Below are 20,579 nucleotides of genomic sequence, written 5' to 3' on the forward strand. Positions count from 1 at the left end.
ATGTAATACAACATTTTTGGGAAGAGAATGTATGAGGCAATTAGTTTTTATTAATAGAAAAGTAGGTTTTTCTTAAACTCAAAAGTAGTTCTGTTAAGTCCAGGAGTTGAATCCAGGATTCAAGGAAGATTATTCTCATCAGGGTCCGAGGAGAGGTCCCAAACTCTCTTGAAGATGTAGACATATTTCTCCATCTTCTTGAATGGAGGAAGATAAAGATATTGGCCTAATGCCAGGTGGTCTCATGTCAGGACATTCTGAAGAAACCTGAGTTTTATTAGAAAAAAAGGATTTACTGGGAAACTTTCTTGGTATAGCCTATATTCCTAATACAGCTTAATATGGTAATAAGAAAGAAAGGCTGGAATTTTTGATAGACCTGGGTTTAAATTCTGGTTCTGCTACTTACTTTCAGCAATGTAACTCTGAGTAAGTAACATAATGTCTTTGGACCTCAATTTCCTTATCTGTAAAACTGAGGAAATTTGACAAGATTATCTCATACAGTTTTAAATTTTCTGCTCCTAACTATTGACACCAATTCTGTGGCTTGCTACCCTCTCAGTTTGCTGGATTCCAACACACATTTTTGACCAGAACACTATTTTTCTAGTCATGCAGCTGCAACTCACCTTGCTTGTCCTAGTGAGGAGTTTTAGTCTCTGTCTCTAAACCTAAACTCTTTTTGCTCTGACTTTTGCTTGGACGCCTGGTATCAACTTCCAACTCACAGAGACTACCTCATTGCATTATGATAAATCAACTGTAATATCCATGCATTTGCCTTATTTTCATATTTCATTCCTAATATATGGTTTCTCCTGTTATAAATATCATGTAGTCGTTAAGGCCCTTAAACTTGCCCTGATTAAGTTGCCTAAAATATGATCTACACAGAGCAACTAAGAAATGGGAAGGGCATAGATGGGGTTTGCAATTACTCTAGGCCAGTTTAATCCCTCCAGTTTTGATGACTAGTTTTCTGTGTCCCTTTGACATCTATTCCACAACAGCAATTAACAATTCATTTGTTTTCCACTAAAATTTGTAATAAAAAAAAGAATTTTTTCCTTCTTATTCCATTAGTTTCTAAGACAAATGCAATTTTTGGAGGGGATAACATAGACCTGGATTATCCTAAAATTATACTTAAGAATGAATAAATATTTGAGAATAGTATATTTAAAAGAAAGCAATTGATGTCATAGAATGTTAGCTCTAGAAGGGATATCAGGGATCATCCAAGCCCTTTATTACACAGAAGAGGAAATTTATTAGTCCATGATCACAAAACTGCTTGGATTTGATAAAGTTCGTGGTACAGTACCAAATAGAAAATTTCCATTTCACTTATGTTCAAAATCAAGAAGAAAATGACAGCAAGATTAGCAGAAAAAAAATGTTTTATTTTTTTTATTTTATTTTTTTATCGTTTTTTTATTTATGGTCTTTGATAAAGCACAGGGAACTTTTAAGTCACTTGCTATGTTAGTAGTTAATCCTCATTTAAAGTGTTCACCCACAATATTTCATTAAGAAAAGAGAAACACTTTGCCAACACTTAATATAAACATGTGAAAGCAAGTGTATTATTTACCTTAATGAAGCTTCAAAATGAAACTTAATGACTTCAAAATGTACTTTGTTTAAAATGATTTTATAATCAACCTTGATAAATCACTTTTAACAACAGTAATGCTGACATTTTCAAAATTAGAGTAATTGTCTAGATTTTAACTCTAAAAATATATTGAAATCACGTAATATAAAAATAATAAAAGTAAACGTATAGCACATGATCAGCATCTCTAACCTTGAAATTATTATAGATTACTTCAAAGAAGTAAACTTTTGTAAAAAATATAATTTTTATAGATAATAAACACCAACAAATCTTTCATTTTATTCTTCTGGGGTGAAAAACTCTGGAAGGCTTTGTAGATATAACTGTTAATTACTGTAATTTTTCATGATGAATTGACCTCCCCCTAAAATAAACTTTTCACATTTTGTATTTTCCCCTTTCCCCCATAACAGAGAAGATTAGGACTCAGCAGCCTGGGTGTGGGTAGTCATGTAGATCTTCCTGCTGCGTGGACTGAGGCAATTTATTTGGCTCAGTGCAAAGGAGAAATCCAGGAAGGTACTGTACTATGAACTCTAATTATGTAACCACTTTACGTGCTTCTCAGTTGATCTAATTTTTAGTTCTTCCAAATTAAAAATTGTGCAGGTATTTTCATGTTTTCTTCATGCATAAAGGAACTTCATGCAAACCTCCTAAAATAATTCATTCCTGTAGTTTTAGAATATAACCTACACTGGGCAACACAGTGTGGTGGAAACAGATTTAATTTCACCTTCTGTCTCTGACACTTAATAACTCTGTGACCATGTATAAGTCACTTAATAAATGCTTATTGATTCGAGGTTCACATTCTTATCTATAAAATGGGATTAATAATACCCATATACTTACCTGTATAAAGATGCTTTGAAACATTAATGTGCTATATCAGATGATTATTGAGAACAAGGACTGTGCCCATATCTTTATTTTGTAATAATTTGTATTTACAGCATCTAGAACAGAGGTCTTCATAACTAGACAACAGATATTTTTGAAGAGGATGAAAGTAGGCTATATGTTTACCAACTTGTATCCAGAATGTCTCACCATCAGTCTGCCCCAGGAAATGTCCATTCTCATTTACTTTTGTTGGGGTATTTCTCTTTCCTTCTGAATGAAGAAGAAAAAGGTCTTTCCTTTTATTACTGCAAGTACTGCTACAGCCAAAGGCAGAGGTACTTGCTGGAATTCCTAGAACCTTTTTCTTCTGCTAGACCTGGTCCCACAATGCTTACTTTACCTCAGGAAGAGGAGTTGGAATCTATTGTGTCACAGGTGGATTTTCTGAGAATAAGTGGGGAAAATGGAGAGAGAAAAAGGGAAATCTCAGTTTGTACCAACTGCAAAATTGAAATATTCTATACTTATCTTCTTTATGAAAAAGTGCTCATTAAAAAAGAAGATCCAGGGGTCCGGTCTAACCTGGTCTGTCTAGTTTGGCTTCTGGCCTCTATAATGTAGTGATCAGACATTTACTGTTCTTCCAGCCTGGGGGAATGATCGTAAAATCAGGATGATTAAGGCAGAAAAACTCTAGGGAAGAAAATTTATGCCCAGGGTCAAGTCAAGGGTTCTTGTTACATAAAAGGAAGATAGCTCTTAATGAACAGGCAGTGCAGAAGTACAGAAATAACCGAGAAAAGACCAGAGAACCTAAATCCTTTTATATTTCAGTGAATAACAGGAAAAGCTTTTATTGTGAGGCTCAGTGACACTGTAACTTCTCTTCTTTTTGCTTTGTTATATTGGTTATTTCTTCATAGCAAATAGTTTAAACTCCTAGAAGACCTTAAAAAGATAAATAAGATATTTATAAATAGAGGATAAGGAATTCTACATGGAATTGTCCATGCTGCAGAACAGCAGAAAGAGAAATAGACAATATATAGGATGAGACAGCAGTGGGAGGCTCCCAGAGCCATAGACAGAATATGAATGGGATAACAAATGGAATTAACCTATTATGTCACATAAAATATAAATCATAGCAGTTCCTTGCATTTGTATAGGGCTTTGTGGCTGTCAAAACATTTTTATGGACATTATTTAATTCCAAAAACAATTCTGTGAGGTAGGGCAGGTATCATTAGCCCTATTTGATTGAGAGCAAATCTTAGATACAGACAGATTTAATGTTTGATTTCAGGGAAGAAAAATAGTATTAGATTCCAAATGAGAACAAAGTTTTTTCTGTGATTTTATATCATTCTGACCTTCTCATCTCATGGTGTCCTACAGTCTTTTCTGAGGTGACTGCCTTTACCCACAGATTTATTCTAAATCGTGTTACTTGTTCCCAAAGTCTAAAATTATGATGTTTTCCACTTACATTGATGCCTAATTCTGACAGATGAAATAGATTAAGTGGCTTATTGCTAACTCTCGAAATACCCTTGGAGTTTCTTGCAAATATGGGCAAAAGACAATCAGATGACACTGATAGTGTCACTTTAAAATTTTCTGTGACCTCCAGATTGCTTTTTCCTTTTTAGACACTATTTGGTGCTGAACAGCTACCCTGATTTTTTTTTTTTAATTTAACAGCCAGCTTGGAGTCAAGACAGCAGAATAGAGGGAGAATTCTAGTCAAACTCTCTCAGTGTTCCCCTCCCAACGATTCTAAAATAACATGTCAAAATGAATTCTGGAGTAGCATAACTAACAAACAGTCAGGGTGAGACATTTTTCCAAGCCAGAGATATTTAAGAGGTTCAAAGAAGTCTGTGTCACTGGATTGGGGGCTAACCAAGAGCACAGTACTTTAGGGGCTATAGCAGCAGCAGCAGTGACAATTGTACCAGGATTTCTCACTTCCCACAGACAGAAAGGGGATTGGTTTCTGGGTCAGAAAGAAACTACAGAGGACCTCTCTGCTGGAGGACTGGGTGCTATTTTGCTGAATTGTATGCCAGTAAATGAACAATCTAAATAAAATGGTTGAATGCATAGGAAAACATTACCCAGATTAACAGAAAAAGAAATAGAATATTAAAAAAAAAATTAAACAAGCCATAAAAGAGCTTCTTAAGAAAAAATCCCCAGGACCAGAGTGGATTTACAAGTGAATTCTATGAAACACTTAAACAACAAATAATTCTCCTACAATATAGATTATTTTTTAAAAAGATAAAGGAAAGTACTAACAGATTCCTTCTGTGACTCAGATAGGGTTTTGATACCTAAACTAGGGAAAGCAATAACAGAAAAAGAAAATTCTAGGCCAAATTCTTGAATGACTACTGATGCAAACATTTAAATAAAATACTAGCAATTATACTGCAGCACTATGTCATAAAGTTGATGCACTATGAACAGGTGGAATTTTTAGCAGGATTGCAGCACAATATTAGGAAAACTATAAGCACAATTGACCAAATCAGTAAAAAAAAAACAAAAAAACAAAAAAAACCAAAATTATATGATTCTATCAATAGAGGGAGAAAAAACTTTTGACAAAATACAAGACCCATTTATATTTTCCAAAATATCAGAAAGTACAGGAATAAATGGAACTTTTCTTAAACTGATAAGTAGTATCTAAAACTAAAAGCAAGCCTTATCTGTCATGGGAATAAACTAGAAGCCAGAGATAGCAATAACAAGAGAAAGAAACTGAAGAAATAGATATAAGTGACAAGGAAACAAAACAATCACTCTTTGCAGATGATAGGATGATATAGAGTACCCTAGGAATCAATTAAAGACGAGTTGAAGCAATTAACAACTTTAGCAAAGTTGCAGGATACAAAATAAACCCACAAAAATCATTAGCATTTGTGTAGATTACCAAGAAAAGCCACAGGAAGAGAGAGAGGATTTCCATTTAATAACTGCTGACAGTATAAAATACTTGGGATTCTGCCTGCCAAGACATATCCAGGAACAATTTGAACCAAATTGCAAAATATTTTTCACACAAATAAAGGCAAATCTAAACAAGAGGAGAAATATTAATTACTCATAGGTAGGACAGACGAATGTAATCAAAGTGACAGTTCTAACTTAAAAAAAATTGTTCTGTTCTGTACCAATCAGACTACCAATTAATTATTTTATAGAGCTAGAAAAATAATAGCAAAATTCATCTGGAAAAATGAAAGTTCAAAAATACCAAAGGAATTTAAAAAAAAAGTGAAGTCAGTTAAGCAGTACCAAACTCAAATCATATTACAAAGTAGAAATCATGAAAATGATCTGGTTCTCTATAAAAAGTAGGATGGTTGATCAGTGAGATAGATTAAATATACAATATGTAGAAGAAAATGAATACAGTTATCTAGTGTTTGATAAATATAAATATCCAAGCTTTGGGGGCAAGAATTCACTATTCAACAAAAATAGCTGGGAAAACTGGAAAGCTTTCTGGCATAATTTTGGCATAGACCAACATTTCATACTACAAGCCAAAATAAGATCTAAAAGAGTAATTGAACTAGACATAAAAAATGACATCGTCAATAAATTAGGGAATCATGGAAAACATTATTGTTCAGATTTATGGATAATGGAAGAGTTTATGACTTACAAGAGGCAGAGAGTGTCACAGGAGGCAAAGTAGTTAATTTTTAATTGCATCAAATTAAAAAGGCTTTGCACAAACAAAACTCTTTAGATGTATATTTTTGGCAAGTTTCTGTGGTCAAGGTTTCATTTCCCAAACGCATGGAGAATGGAGCCAAACTTAGAAAAATAAGATCATCTCCCTAGTTGATAGTCAAAGGATACAAAAAGGCAATTTTCAGTAAAAGAGAGAAAAGTTATCAATAGCCACACAAAGAAATGCTATAAACCATTAATAATTAGAGAAATACAAATTAAAACAACTCTGATGTACCACCTCACATCTATCAAATTGGCTAACATGACAGAAAAGGAAAATAACAAATTCTGGAGGGAATATGAAAAATTGGGACACCAATGAACTGTTAGAGGAGCTCTAAACTGGGCCAGTCATTCTGGGGAACAATTTGGAACTATGAAAAAATGAGCTAAAAATTATTCATACCTTTTGATCCATCAATGCTACTACTACATCTATGTCCCAAAGAGATCAATGAAGAAGGAAAAGATCTATATGTACAAAAATGTTTCTATTAGCTCTCTTTGTGTTGGTGGAAAAAGGAAAATTAGGGGAATGCCATCAATTTGGGATTGACTGTACAAGTTGTGGTATATGATTATGATGGAATTCCATTGTTTAAGAAATTACAAAAGGGTTAAATTTAGAAAAACCAGAGAAGATTTATATGAACTGATGCAAAAGGAAATTAGCAGAACGAGGAGAACATTGTATGCAATGGTAACAATATTGTGATGATGATCAAGTATGAAAGAATTAACTGTGATCAATACAACAATCTAGGACAATGTTAAAGGGCTCAAAAAAAATGCTTTCTATCTCCTTAGAGAGAATAGTAAATTCTGAGTACAGATTGAAAAATATTATTCATTTTAGTTTGCTTGCTTGTTTTTGGCAATATGGCTAATAGGGAAATAATATTGTGTATGACTTCACATGTATAATTGATATCATATTGATTGCCTTCTCAATGGGGAGGGGAGGAACTGGAGGGAGGGAGAAAATTTGAAACTCAAAATTTAGAAAGGAATAGTAATGTTAAAAAACACAAAATTTAACTTTACTCATTTTCCTGTTACAATGTGAGTATATCTTTTTATATTATAACCTTCAGAGGTTTATTATGATTATTTATTCTGTATATCCCAGCAGATGTGGCTTATTTAATTACCTAGCTGAGAGAACTAGGAGAGAGTTGGACATCATTCTTCTGGAATTTTTATATATTCAGTAGAGACTCGATGTCCACTTTTATAGATAATACCTTCCTTAATATGATACTTTATTCCTCTCATATTCATATCCAAAGAATCAAATTCTGCTTTTATTTCTTACCCCAGCCTCCTTGTCTCAACACAGCTATTTTGTGAACCATTTCTTATCATCTAGATTCACACCTCCTCATGCCCATTTCTTTGACTCCATGTAATTCCATTATTGCTCAGTGTTGTAAGCACATTGTTTTTTCTCACCATTCTGCTGGTAGCAAAGTTAATGGGTAAATATATAATGTTAAAAGGGGTAAGAGAAAAGTCTAAAACCAGGTTCTCTATAGTCTTAGATATTAGGATGAAAATATTTTGCCTCTTTTAAAGGTATTCATTTTTGTAGTGTCTATGGCAGCTATGAATATACTGGCATAATTCTGAATACAGACTCAAAACATTTTTTAAACACCAGAAAGCTGAATCCTAACACCAGGATGCCAAATCCATCATAGCAATAAAGAAATCTATACACAATTATATACAGTAGCAATTCAGGGGGCACCACTATCCCCAAGCCTTCTCCCTGCTAGGGCCTTCCCAAGCTCTGACAGCTCCCTTCCTGCTTCCTCTTTCTCCCTCAGCTCTAACTGCTGTGTCCAACTTCCTCTCATCTCCACTCCACCCTTCCTGCTCTGCCCATTCAGCAAGCCCCTCCCACCACAGACTCATGTAACTCAGGGACATCACAGGAGCCTATTAATGGATGGGAAAGATCTTCCCATTATGCAAAAATACATTAACAATAAAATTTTTTATATTCTTTTTACATTTTGAGTTCAAAATCATCTTCCTTCCTCCAATTTCTCCCCTAATGATTGAGAAGGGAAGCAGTATATCAATAAGATGTGAAATAATGGAAAACATTTCCATATTACACGTTGCAAAAAAAGTGAGGAAAAATAAAGAAAATGAATCAAACTATCAGTAAATATGCATTGAGTTCAGCAGTTTTTTCTCTGGAGAGGGAGAGCATTTTTCTTCATGACTCTTTTGGAATTGTTCTGGGTCATTAGTAGTTAAGTCTTTCATAGTTTAGTGCCATTATTATACTGCTGTTACTTTGAAAAATGTTCTCCTGGTTCTACTCACTTAATTTTGCATCAGTTCATATAAGTTTTCCAAGATTTTTCTGAAACCATCTTCATCATTTCTTACAACTCACTAGTATTTCATCACAATCATATACTGCAGCTTGTTCAGCCATTACCAGTTAATGGGCATCCCTTTAGTTTCTAATTTTTTTGCTAACACCAAAGGAGATACTAGAAATATTGAAAGGTTTCTAGTTTATTCTTATTGCAGATAAAACTTGCTCTTAGTTTTAATTAAATATTGCTTGTCGGTTTAAGAAAAGTGTTATTTAATCCTGTTTTTTCTAGCACAGGATATTGTATTTTGCCTTTTCTGCATCTATTGATATAATCATATTTTGTTGTTTTTGTTATTGATATGGCTAATTGTGCTGATAATTTTCCTAAGTTTGTACCAGTCCTGTATTCCTGGTACATATTCCATCTGCTCATATTGTATGATCTTTGTGATATATTGCTGTAGTGTTCCTGTTAGTATTTTATTAAAATTTTTGTATCAAAATTCATTTTAGAATTTTGTCTATAGTTTTCATTCTCTGTTTTTGTTGTCTCTGGTTTAGGTGTCAAAGTCATATTTGTGTCATAATTGTCTCCTTTATTAAATGGGTCTAATTTTGCTCTTATTTTGACTGAGATCATGATTTCTACTCCTGTCTTTTTATTGCTTGTGCTGAAGCATAATAGTTTCTGTTCCAGCCCCTTATTTTTACTGTGTGTCTTACTGTTTACCTTGTGTTTCTTGTAAACAACTGATTGTTGGCTTCTGGTTTCTGATTAATTTTGCTATGCACTTTCATTTTATGGGTGAGTTCATCCCATTCATATTCTCAGTTATGATTGCTATTTCCATCCATTCTGCTTTCTTTGGTCTAACCTCTTCTCTCTGTCTTTTCTCTCTGTCTCTCTGTCTATATCTCTGTCTCTGTGTCTGTCAGTCTTTCTATCTCTCTCTTTAAAAGTCTGTCTTACATCTGGCCACAGCCAGATTGTTAAACCCCTTGCTTTATCTTGATCCCTTCTCCTTGAGAGGAAGGGATTCCCTTCATTGTTGGGTAAGATGATTTCTTTATGAAATTGAGTTTGTATATATAGTCTTCCCTCTTTAAACCAGTTCTTACGAGAGTGAGGTTCAAGTGTTTCCCATTCCTCATTTTCCCCTCCATTGTAACAACTCTTCCTTGCCTGCTTCTTTTATGTAGAGATTATTTTCTGCATATTTCTTCTCCCTTTATCCTTCAAATCTATTTTCGCTATTTATGTTTTCTATTTTCCCAGTCATTTTTCTGATAAAATATTTCACCTTTTCTTCTATTTTTTTCATGCATTTGACTTTTTGTTGTTTGTTTCTTGACGTTTCTACTTTCTCATTTCTAATTTTCATAGATTTATTTTCTTTCATCAGGTTTTGTTCATCTTTTGTCATTTGGCCAATTCTGTGTGTTTTTTAAGGTGTTGTCTTTAGTATTTTTGTGCCTCTTTTACCAAGCTGTAAATTCTCTTTTCATACTTTTCCTACATTGCCCTCATTTCTTTTCTCAACTTTCCTTCTATGACTCTGATTTTTGAAATATCTTTCTTTAGCACTTATATGAATTCTTTTTGGTCTTATGTTCAATCTGCATTTTTCTTTGAGGTTTTGTTTGTACATGTTTTCTCATCATTGTGTTCTTCTGAGTTTGTGTTTTGAATTTCCCTGTCACCATAATAGCTTTTTATGGTCAGGTCTCTTTTGGTTTATTCAGTTTTTCAGCACATTTCTTGACTTTGAGCTTTATGTTGGAGTTTTGCTCGCTTCAGAAGGAGGGGTGGAAAAGGCATGTCACTCTCCCAAACTTTGCCCTTATTTGCCTGGATGTTTTCACAATTAATTTTCAAAATCTTTAAGTTTCTAGTGCTTCCAAGGTGTGTCATCTGGGGAAGGTTGTCGCCAGTGGTCTCTTGGACTTTGCTCTTGTTCTTACTCAAGTTCTCAGACCACAGCTTTTCTTGTCCTTGTAAATGTCACTTGAAACTAGGGCACTGCTCCTTTGTGACTGTGCTTCTCTTTGCCCAGGAACTGGTAATGGAGTTATCAGTCTAGCCCTGCACCCAGTACTAGCATAGAGGTCCTGTGGAATCTCTTTCTGAAAAGGTGTCCAATGCCTTTATTATCTCTGGCCATTGAGAGCTGCCAATACTTCCATGGCTGCTCCTATCCCCAGCAGAGCCCCACAGACCCACAGTTGGTGTCACTGACACCTCACTTTGCTCCTAACCAGATATATCTCCCATCCCATAGGCCTCTCCTTTCATCCTCCTAAGTTTTCCTGAACTGGACTAATTTTCCCCCAACCTTTTGTTGCCTCTGCTGTCTTAGAATTCAGTCTGACACATTTTTAAACTGATTATAAGGGAATGTTGGGAAAACTTAGCTTGTATGCTCTCTTTACTCTGGCATCTTCAAATGTTTTGCCTCTTCTAATTGTTCCAAGTAATTAAATGATAGGTGAGGTTCTACAAGATTATTCAAATCACTGTTTATTATCTTTAATCATTCATTGACTTAGATGACTGAACAATTAACACTTTGCCAGACCAAATTGATGCACAAAATAATAAATTTTAAAACAATACCAAGATTTTATGTGTATTTATGCTCATATTTTTAATATTTCAGAAGCTCTAAGTATGCTTTGTGCTTCTTTGGATCACGCCTCCTTGAACTGCAGCCACCTGACAACATTATTTTTCATTGCTGAATCGGTTTTGTATAGAATCTGCTGTGATGCATCCCAGAAATCATATTTATATTCAAGCGAAATAAAATTGACAAAGGTACTTTAAATTTGCCCATTTTTCTTAATTTGTTACATATGTATTTGCTACATACTATGTATTTTAGTACTTAAATGGGCTATGTGTTTTATGATGAATTTTTCTTTTGTAGTTTAGTTTTCTCTTCCTTTCTTTAGTATATACTTTATTGTTTGATGTAACATATCCAGAGGCATGAGAAGTAGCTTGGCATAGTGGCCAGCCTTGAAGCCCAAAAAACATGGGATCAAACAAAGGGCAATTCACTTAGCCTCTCAGTGTTCTAGCAGCTCTCTGGGATTGTAATTTGCAGAGAAAATGCCAACCTATTTTAAAAGAATATGTTTCCTCATCAAAGGTACCTTTTTTTGTATCAAAAGAATCACAGATTTGGTCTATGTCTGTCCTCCTACCAAGAGGCAGAATTTTGAATAGAGAAATGGTCTCTGAACAAGGAAATTCTACCTGTCACATATTGGACCTGTGATCCCGAAAGTTATTTAATCTCTGGAAAACTTAAGACTGCAGAGAAAGTAGTGAACTTTGTTGGCAGAGAGAGCTTCCCATCAAGTAGTACACTAAACCTGGTGAAATCACAAGTTTAATTCTCCTTAAAATATCTAGTAATTTTTTAATAATTTTTATTTCATAATTAAAAAATAAATATTTGGGTAATATTAGTTTTAATAATGTTCTTCTATAGTTAGCTTTTTGTTACTCTAATATTTAAATCTTCTCATTCCTAACGTGAAACTGATATGTGTGTGTGTGTGTGTGTGTGTGTGTGTGTGTGTGTGTGTGTAATGAATTATTCCACTGGTATCAGTCTGTTTTTGGGGGGAAGCTATAAAATGTGAAAATGCTTTTTTGATTTTAGCCCCTACTTAATATGCTATCGTAGTAATCTTGTGATATCAGTCACTCTGATAATCACCACTGATTATTTTTTAAATTTGTTTAAAATTTTCTTTTACTTAGTAAAAATATATTTTCTTTCCCAAACACTTCCCTTCTCTGAATTGAAGATATGCAGTTAAGCTAAAAAACATCTTCTCATTGACCACGTCCAAATATATTCCTTAATCTGGTCTGTTGAGAGGGAGTTAGCATGTTTCATCATTAGTTCTCTGGAATCATACTTGATCATAACATTGTTCAAAATTCTTAAGTTTTTTCAAGTTTTTGGTTTTTGTGATAATGTTATTGGATAGATTGTTCCCTGATTCCAGTTCACTTGACTAAATAAGTTCATTAGAGTCTTCCCAGGGTTCTCTGAAACCATCCCTTTTATCACTTATTAACATATATTACATTCATATGTCACACTTTGTTCAACTATTCCCCATTTGATATATACTCCTAGTTTCCAGTTCTTTGTCATCACAAAAAGAACTTCTTTAACAGGTTAACTTTTTTGTTTGTTTGTTTGTTTTTGTTTGTTTTTTGTTTGTTTTTTACATGTAGGTCCTTTTGATTTTTCTCTGATCTCTTTAGGATATAGGCTTATTAGTGGTATTGCAGAATTTAGTACCCTTTTGGCATAGTTCCAAATTGCTTTGCAGAATGGCTAGATCAATTCAAAGCTGTATAAACAGTGCATCAAAGTGTCTTTTTTTCCCATAGTCCCTCTAACTTTTGTCATTTTCCTGTTTGGGGGGATCAGATTTAGCAGTCTGATGATGGTGAAGTAGAACCTCAGATTAGCTTTTAATTTTCATTTCTCTAATTATTAGTGATGTGGACCATGATATTTTTTTCTCCTATGGCTATTAATATCTTTGAGTTCTTCCTGAAAAAACTGCCTATTCATATGCTTTGAACATTTATAATTTGGAGAATGACTCATAAGTTTAAGTTACTTCCTTGTATATCACAGAAAAGACTTTTATCAGGGAAATTTGTTAAAAAAAAAAAAACAACACAACATTTTCCCATTATCAGTGTCCCTTCTAATTTTAACTGAATTGATATTGTTTTGTGTAAAATATTTTAATTTTATGTAGTAAAAATTATCCATTGAATCTTCTGTGATCCTCTCTATGCATGGTCATGAAGTTGTCCCCTATCCATAGATTTTCCTCTTCTGATTTGTTTATGATGAGACACTTTATACATGATCTTATCTTGGCATATGATATAAGATATTGATCTAGACCTTATTTCTGCCAGAAGGCTTCCAATTTTTCCCCTAGAAGGTTTGTTGTCTTTTTTTTTACTTAGTTCTTATTACAGTAGCTGGAATCTTTGGTTGGATATTTTTACATCTGTATAGTTTATACCAAATCTGTTCCAGTGATCAATTTATGTATTTTTTAAACCAATATTAAATCATTTTATGGGTGCCATGGAATTCAGGCTTACCTTCACCTTTAGAAAGCTGACCCTCTACTCTCCGTTCTGAGTATGAGTAGGATCCCTTCTGTTTCTCTCCTCCATAGGCTGCTCACCCAGTGGAAAATCCTTGAGTTCCAGGAAGTTAACATGGAAGTGATATTTTAACCATAACAGGATCTGTGGCTGAAAAGTATTTTGTTTGGGAAAGATAATTTATAAGCGATTTAAAAAGCTAACCATGAATCCAGGGTTAGAGTTAGGATTAAAGTTTATGATTAGGTTACAGTTGAAGGTTAGGGTTATTTTTGTAATATAATTTTTAATTTGGCATTTAGTTCCCCTCCTTCCTACTTTTTTCCCATTATTTCATTTGAGACCCTTAACCTTATTTTCTCTAAATGAATTTTATTATCATTTTTTTACCTTTGTAAAGTAATCCTTTGGTAGTATAATTGGTGTGACATTGAAAAAGTAAATTTATTTAGGTATTTCTGTCTTTTTATTATATCATCTCAGTCTACGTGTGAGCAATTAATACTTCACCAATTATTTAGATCTGTCTTTATATGTGTAAAGAACATTTTGTACTTATTGTCATATAGTTCCCATGCATCTCTCAACTCTTTTATACATTATGTATTTTTTAAAATAGAATTTTATTTTCTCCCTCTGATTTTTGATGGGAAGTAATATACTCAAATACTGATGATTGTTTCACTTTTTTTTAGTTTGTCTCTGGGGTTCTCTAAGTAAGCCATTAAATTATCTACAAAAATCAGTAATTTTATTTCTTCTTTGTCTACATATATTTCTTCAATTTCTTTTTTCTTTCAGATTTTTTGCCTTGTCATGTTCTTCTGGGAGACTGATAATCCTTAAATTGTCTCTATGTTTTCTGTCTTCCGGATCAATATATGTCTTATTTGCATGGAGATAATACTTTATTTTTGTGTTATCAATTTATGTTTCTCATCTTCTTCCTGATTGTCTTTCATTTCAGTGCATTTCTGTTCCCTATCAGTTATTGTTTCTTTTGTGAGACTTGCTACTCTGACTTCGTTTTTCTATTCTGCAAATTATTTCTTCTGTAAAGGCCAGAAATTCTACTCTTATAATTCTTATTTCTTTTATAAGCCATTCAGGAACATTCTCCTCAGGTTCCATTCTCTCTTGGGAATCCACATTCTTTATAGCTCATCTGGTATTGATTCATGTTCTTTTCTCTTGCAATACTTTTTCACAACTGCCTGAACTTTTTGCCTGATCTGGATGCCATATTCCCTTTTCTCTTAGTAGCTTCCTTGTTAATTTAATGGCTTATACTCAAAGTTTTTATTTAAATTTTTTTCCTCTTGAGATTTTTGATGATTTTATTCCTTCCCCCTCCCCATTTTCCATTATTGTTTACTTTCTGACTCCTTCTCTTTTAATAGTGGTTTCCCTGGAGGCTGGATCTCAGAATCACTTAGCTTACCCTCCTGTAGAGATATTCATGGTTCATCAGCATTGGGATGGAGGAGGGAGAGGGAGAGTAGAACTGACTCCTTGTTGCAACACTGCTTTCCTCCATTTTCCTCCATTTTCATGTAGTGCCACACAGTTTCCTGCCCCCTTTTCCTCTTTTCCTCCATTATCTTGTAGAGTTCTGTTGTGTAACAGAGCTCTGCCATGATGTGACTCAGAAATAATTCCAATGCCATTTAAACAGAAAGTAGCTTAATCTTTAGATGCAGGACATTAGGATATTACTTTTACTATACTCTGTTCCTGGATGTCCAAACAACAAAAAACTGAAATGCTGGCACATCATCCCTTCCCCAGAGTTTGTGCCTTCTCATAACTTTCCTGTTTCTGTTATTAGTAATGTCACTCATTTAATCACCTCTGTCTCACAGCCCAGAATTATTATTTTATTCATCCCTTCCTTATAATCAGCATTCACTCAATTGTCAAGTTTTATTAATTCAACCTTTACAAAGTCTCTCACATATGCCCTGTTCTTTTTATTTCCACTGTCACCATTTTAATTCAAGTCCCCATTACTTCTTACAACATCCTCTTTAAAACCCCTTAGCACTTGGCTTTTTAGCAATTATCACAGTCTGCCTTGCATTTGTACATTTGTCTTGGTTTCTCTACTATATTTAAATTTCCTTTAGAGTATTGACTGTGATTTTTTCATCTTTTATCTCTTGTAGTGAATGCCTAGGAAAGTGCCTTGTACATATTGAGTGCTCAATAAATGTGTTGAATACATGATTAAATGAATGAAGACTTCATTATCCTTTTTAATAAACTATAAGATATTTAAGGTCAGGGACTGTGTCTTACTCATTTACTGCATCATAGGTATTCATTAAATATTGAATACCTGCTAAATTATTGTTAATAGTAAGATTGAATTAATGAGTATTTTTAATGTATATAGGAGTCTTGTTCATCTTATCAGTGAAAGACCCATGTACATTCTATGAAAGTCTACAGGAACCAAGTTGTTTGACAGTTTAAGGAATATATTAAAAAAAAATTTTTAGACTTTAGCAAATATATCAAATTACTATTTCTCCTGAATTACTAAAGCAAAGATTCACAGAATATTAACTTTAGAAGGGACATCAGGGGTCATCTATGCAACTTATACCTAAACTGAAATCTCCTTTATAATATTTCTAAAATAAGACTTTGCTCAAAGACTTTCAGTGAAGGGGAATCCACTGCTTTGCAAAAAACCCATTCCATTTTTTAATAGATGTAATTGTTAGGGTGATTATCCTTTAATCAAGTCTAAATTTTGTTTTAGTATGCCTAAAAATATAACCTAGAATGTGTTTCTCTGCAACTTCAACTCATAACTTCTGATTAATCACTCTTGGGTCAAGCATAGTCAGACTGGTCCCTCTTCCATTTAACAGACCTTCAAATATGTGAAGACAGATATGTCTATCCCCTCTAACAGTATACTTCTCTTTGTCAAATAGTTTCTTCAACTAATCTTCATGTGACGTGATCTCTAGGCCTTTTCTTACCCTGAACACTGTCCAATGAGCAATGTCCATTTTGTCAGTTTTCTTCCTAAAATTTGTATCACAGAATTTAACAGAGTACTAAAGATATGATTTGGAAAGGGCAGAGCATAACAAGATTAACATTTCTCTTTTTTTGGATATTATTTGTTTCAATTTACCTTTGTGTTCCATTAGGTTTTTTGGTTACCATTTCACACTATTGATTTATTTTGAAATCCTTAGATCGTTTTTTACTTCAACTGTTGCTGACTTCTGTCTCCCTGATTCTGTATTTGACAGCTGATGTTTTGAATGCAAGTATAATATTTTACACTTATTCCTATCAAATTTCACATTTTAATTGAAAGTCTTATTTTTATACCTCATCTTCATGTGGGTTCTCAACGGCTATTTTGAGAGTGTTCAAGCTTTGTCAAAATCCAGCTCTAAGCTGGTCACTTAACTCTGTTCACCTCAGTTTCCTCATGTGTAAAATAAGCTAGGGAGAGAAATGATAAACCACTCTAGTATTTTTGCTAAGAAAACCCCAAATGGTGTCACAAAAAGTTGTACCCAACAGAAACAACTCAACAACAATGACAAAAAGCTAATGCACTATCTGTTGGCTATACTTCACTCTTGTCATGTGACTAGTCCATTGTTTTTACTCATAAATTATTCCAAGGTATCCTTTTATCTACCATTCTTTCCAATGCCCTGCTTCTAAGGTATTAATCATTGATCATGAACCTTTCCATTCTCCTCAGGATTATATCCATTTTCATATTTCATATAGATATGAATTTATGTAGATATAGATACATGTTAATAGCTTATGTGTGTGTATACATATTGTCGTATATGGCATTTCATATACTCACATGCAGAGAGACATAAGTGTGTGTGTGTGTGTGTGTGTGTGTGTGTATTGACACATACCTATATGGAAAGCTATACACATAAATATACACAAATCCATGAATAAGCTCTATAGGTCTGGAAAAACAAGCATTCTTCATCCATTTTTCCTGTGTTGGCAGATAGAGCAAGCTATTGTGATTGTTTTTCATCTATCTATCTATCTATCTATCTATCTATCTATCTATCTATCTATTTTCATTTGTGACTTTGTTTTATTTGTTTTTATTTTTTATTTGTTTGTTTTGGAGGCATTCAGGGTTAAGTGACTTGCCCAGGGTCTCACAGCTAGTAAGTGTGTGAGGTCAAATTTAAACTTAGATCCTCCTGACTCCAGGGCTGGTTTCTATCTATCCACTGTGCCAATAGCTGCCTTGTGACTGGTTTTGAACTACTAGGGCTTAATGCAATCAACTTGGTGTCATTTGTAAATAGAAACAACTAAAACCTTTAATCATCTACTGGAAATCCCTGTTCAGCTGGAATTTTGCCTTGGATCTTGTCCATGACAGTGGCTACTCTCTTTGCTAAAAGTTATCTCTGTTATCACATCTTTCAAAGAATCTTGTGTAATTTTGACATCATATAGGAGAAATGTTGTTGGAGGAGAGCTTTCAAGGTATCATTCTGCTCTGTAAAATCAAATGCTTTAGAAAAATATGCAACAAACAGTAAATACTAGGCAGCTATCAGATGTAGTCTACTAAGGAATGGTTACTTTTAAAAACCCTCAACAAGGATGCCCCTTATGGGTATGTATATTAATCTTAAAGTTTTTATATAGCTGGTAAAGTAGGTTAGTAGTTGCTGCTCTCTTGGATCACCTTCTTTGTATAATTGAAAATAAATTGTATTAATTGAAATTAAAAAAAAAAAAAACACCGATTGATGGAAAGTTTCCATCCAAAGAATTGTGCTATTATTTCAATAAATTGCAATATTGCATGCTGTGTGTACACACACACACACACACACACACACACACACACACACACAAGTTTCATGTCTTATGTTCCTGTTGCCTCTTGGAAATGATGCAGCAAAAATTTATATTTATCCTACTACATTGATGCAGAGTGAAATGTACTATGTACAAAGCATCAGTAATATTGAACAACGATCATCTGTGAATGACTTAGCTATTCTTAGCAATATAATGATCCAAGACAACTCGGAAGGATTTATGATGAAAAATACTGGCAGAGACAAGATGGTGGAATAGAAGGATGGACCTGTAGAAGCTCTCCCCCCACAGCCCATAAAACACATGTAAAAAAAGGACACTAAGCAAATTCTAGAGCAACAGAAGCCACAAAACAGCAGAGTGAAAGAGATTTCCAGCCCAAAGCAGCCTGGAAGGCCAACAGGAAAGGTCTATCGCACGAGGCTCAGAGCAGAGCACAGCCCATCTAGCACAGCCCAGCATTCACCTTGTGGAGCATGGCAGAATGGATAGAACCAGGGAAGGCTTCTGGCATGCAGTGCCCAGATTCCTCAGCCCACAAATGCCAAAGACAGACTCAAAAGTCAGTGACAAAGCTCTTTCACCTGGGTTAGAAGGGAGCAGGATCCTCCCCTAGTCATAGCCCCAGGTGGTAGAAAATCATGAAAATCAAGTCAACAGCTTGCTAAAGGATACCCAAAAAATACTGAAGAAAATAACACCTTTAAAAATAGACTAACTCAAATGGCAAAAGAGACCCAAAAAGCCAATGAGGAGAAAAATGCTTTAAAAAACAGAATTAGTCAAATGGAAAAGGAGGTTGAAAAGCTCACTGAAGAAAATAGTTCTTTAAAGATTAGAATGGAGCAGATTAAAGCTAATGACTTTATGAGAAACCAAGAAATTACAAAAACAAAATCAAAAGAATAAAAAAATAGAAGACAATATGAAATATCTCATTGGAAAAACAGGTGACCTGGAAAATAGTTCCAGGAGAGACAATTTAAAATTTGTGGGACTACCTGAAAGCCATGATCAAAAATGAGTTTAGGCATCATATTTCATGAAATTATCAAGGAATACTTCCCTGATAGTCTAGAACCAGAGGGTAAAATAAATATTGAAAGAATCCACCAATCACCTCCTGAAAGAGATCCAAAAAGAAAAACTCCTAGGAATATTGTAACCAAATTCCAGAGTTCTCAAGTCAAGGAGAAAATATTACAAGCGGCCAGAAAAAAACAATTTGATTATTGTGAAAATACCATCAGAATAACACAAGGTCTAGCAGCTTCTACATTAAGGGACTGAAGAGCATGGAATGTGATATCCCAGAAGTCAAAGGAATTAGATGAAAACCAAGAATCACCTACCCAGCAAAAGTGAGTATTATAATAGTTCAGGGGGAAAAAAAGGTCATTCAATGAAATAGAGGACTTCTAAGCATTCTTGATGAAAAGACCAGACCTGAATAGAAAATCTGACTTTCAAACACAAGAATCAAGAGGAGCATGAAAAGGTAAAGAGGAAAGAGATATCATAAGCAAATTACTAAAGTTCACCTGTTTACATTCCTACACAGAAAAATAGTATTTGTAACTCTTGAAACTTTTCTCAGTATGGATGGATTATACACACATACACACACATACACACAGCACAAGGTGAGGTGAATAAGAAGGGAAGATATCTAAAAAAATAAAATTAAGGAGTGAGAGAGGTATATATTGGGAGGAGAAAGGGAGAAATTTAATGGGACAAATTATCTCTCAGAAAACAGGCAAGAAAAAGCTTTTTCAATGGAGAGAGAAATGAGGAGTTGAGAGGGAAAAAGTGAAGATTACTCTCATCACATTTAGCTTAAGAAGGGAATAATATGCTCACTCAATTTGGTATGAAAATCTGTCTTACACTACAGCAAAGTAGGGGAAAAGAGGATAAGTGGGATGGGAAGATGATAGAAGGGAGGGCAAATGGGAGGAAAGAGTAATTTTAGGCGAGGTATGAGGTCTAAAGAG

At 34.0% G+C, this 20,579-nt stretch overlaps 1 protein-coding gene and 1 long non-coding RNA gene across 9 annotated transcripts in view; one reads left to right on the top strand and one right to left on the bottom strand.

The window, feature by feature from the left end:
* Positions 1–20,579, top strand: part of TMEM232 (transmembrane protein 232) — a 324,122-nt gene that overhangs the window by 43,088 nt on the left and 260,455 nt on the right. For all 8 annotated transcript variants that reach the window (XM_072597246.1, XM_072597243.1, XM_072597242.1 and 5 more), the window contains 2 exons: positions 2,038–2,143; positions 11,225–11,382. In XM_072597246.1, coding sequence (XP_072453347.1) covers positions 2,038–2,143; positions 11,225–11,382 — 264 coding nt within the window. The remainder of the gene's footprint in view (positions 1–2,037; positions 2,144–11,224; positions 11,383–20,579) is intronic.
* Positions 31–13,804, bottom strand: LOC140496892 (uncharacterized). The gene is made up of 2 exons (XR_011964435.1): positions 13,723–13,804; positions 31–267 (listed from the first exon to the last, which is right to left on the bottom strand). It is a non-coding gene; the product is annotated as an uncharacterized lncRNA (long non-coding RNA).

The sequence above is a fragment of the Notamacropus eugenii genome, chromosome 3, assembly GCF_028372415.1.
Source record: "Notamacropus eugenii isolate mMacEug1 chromosome 3, mMacEug1.pri_v2, whole genome shotgun sequence".
Taxonomy (NCBI): Eukaryota; Metazoa; Chordata; class Mammalia; order Diprotodontia; family Macropodidae; genus Notamacropus; species Notamacropus eugenii.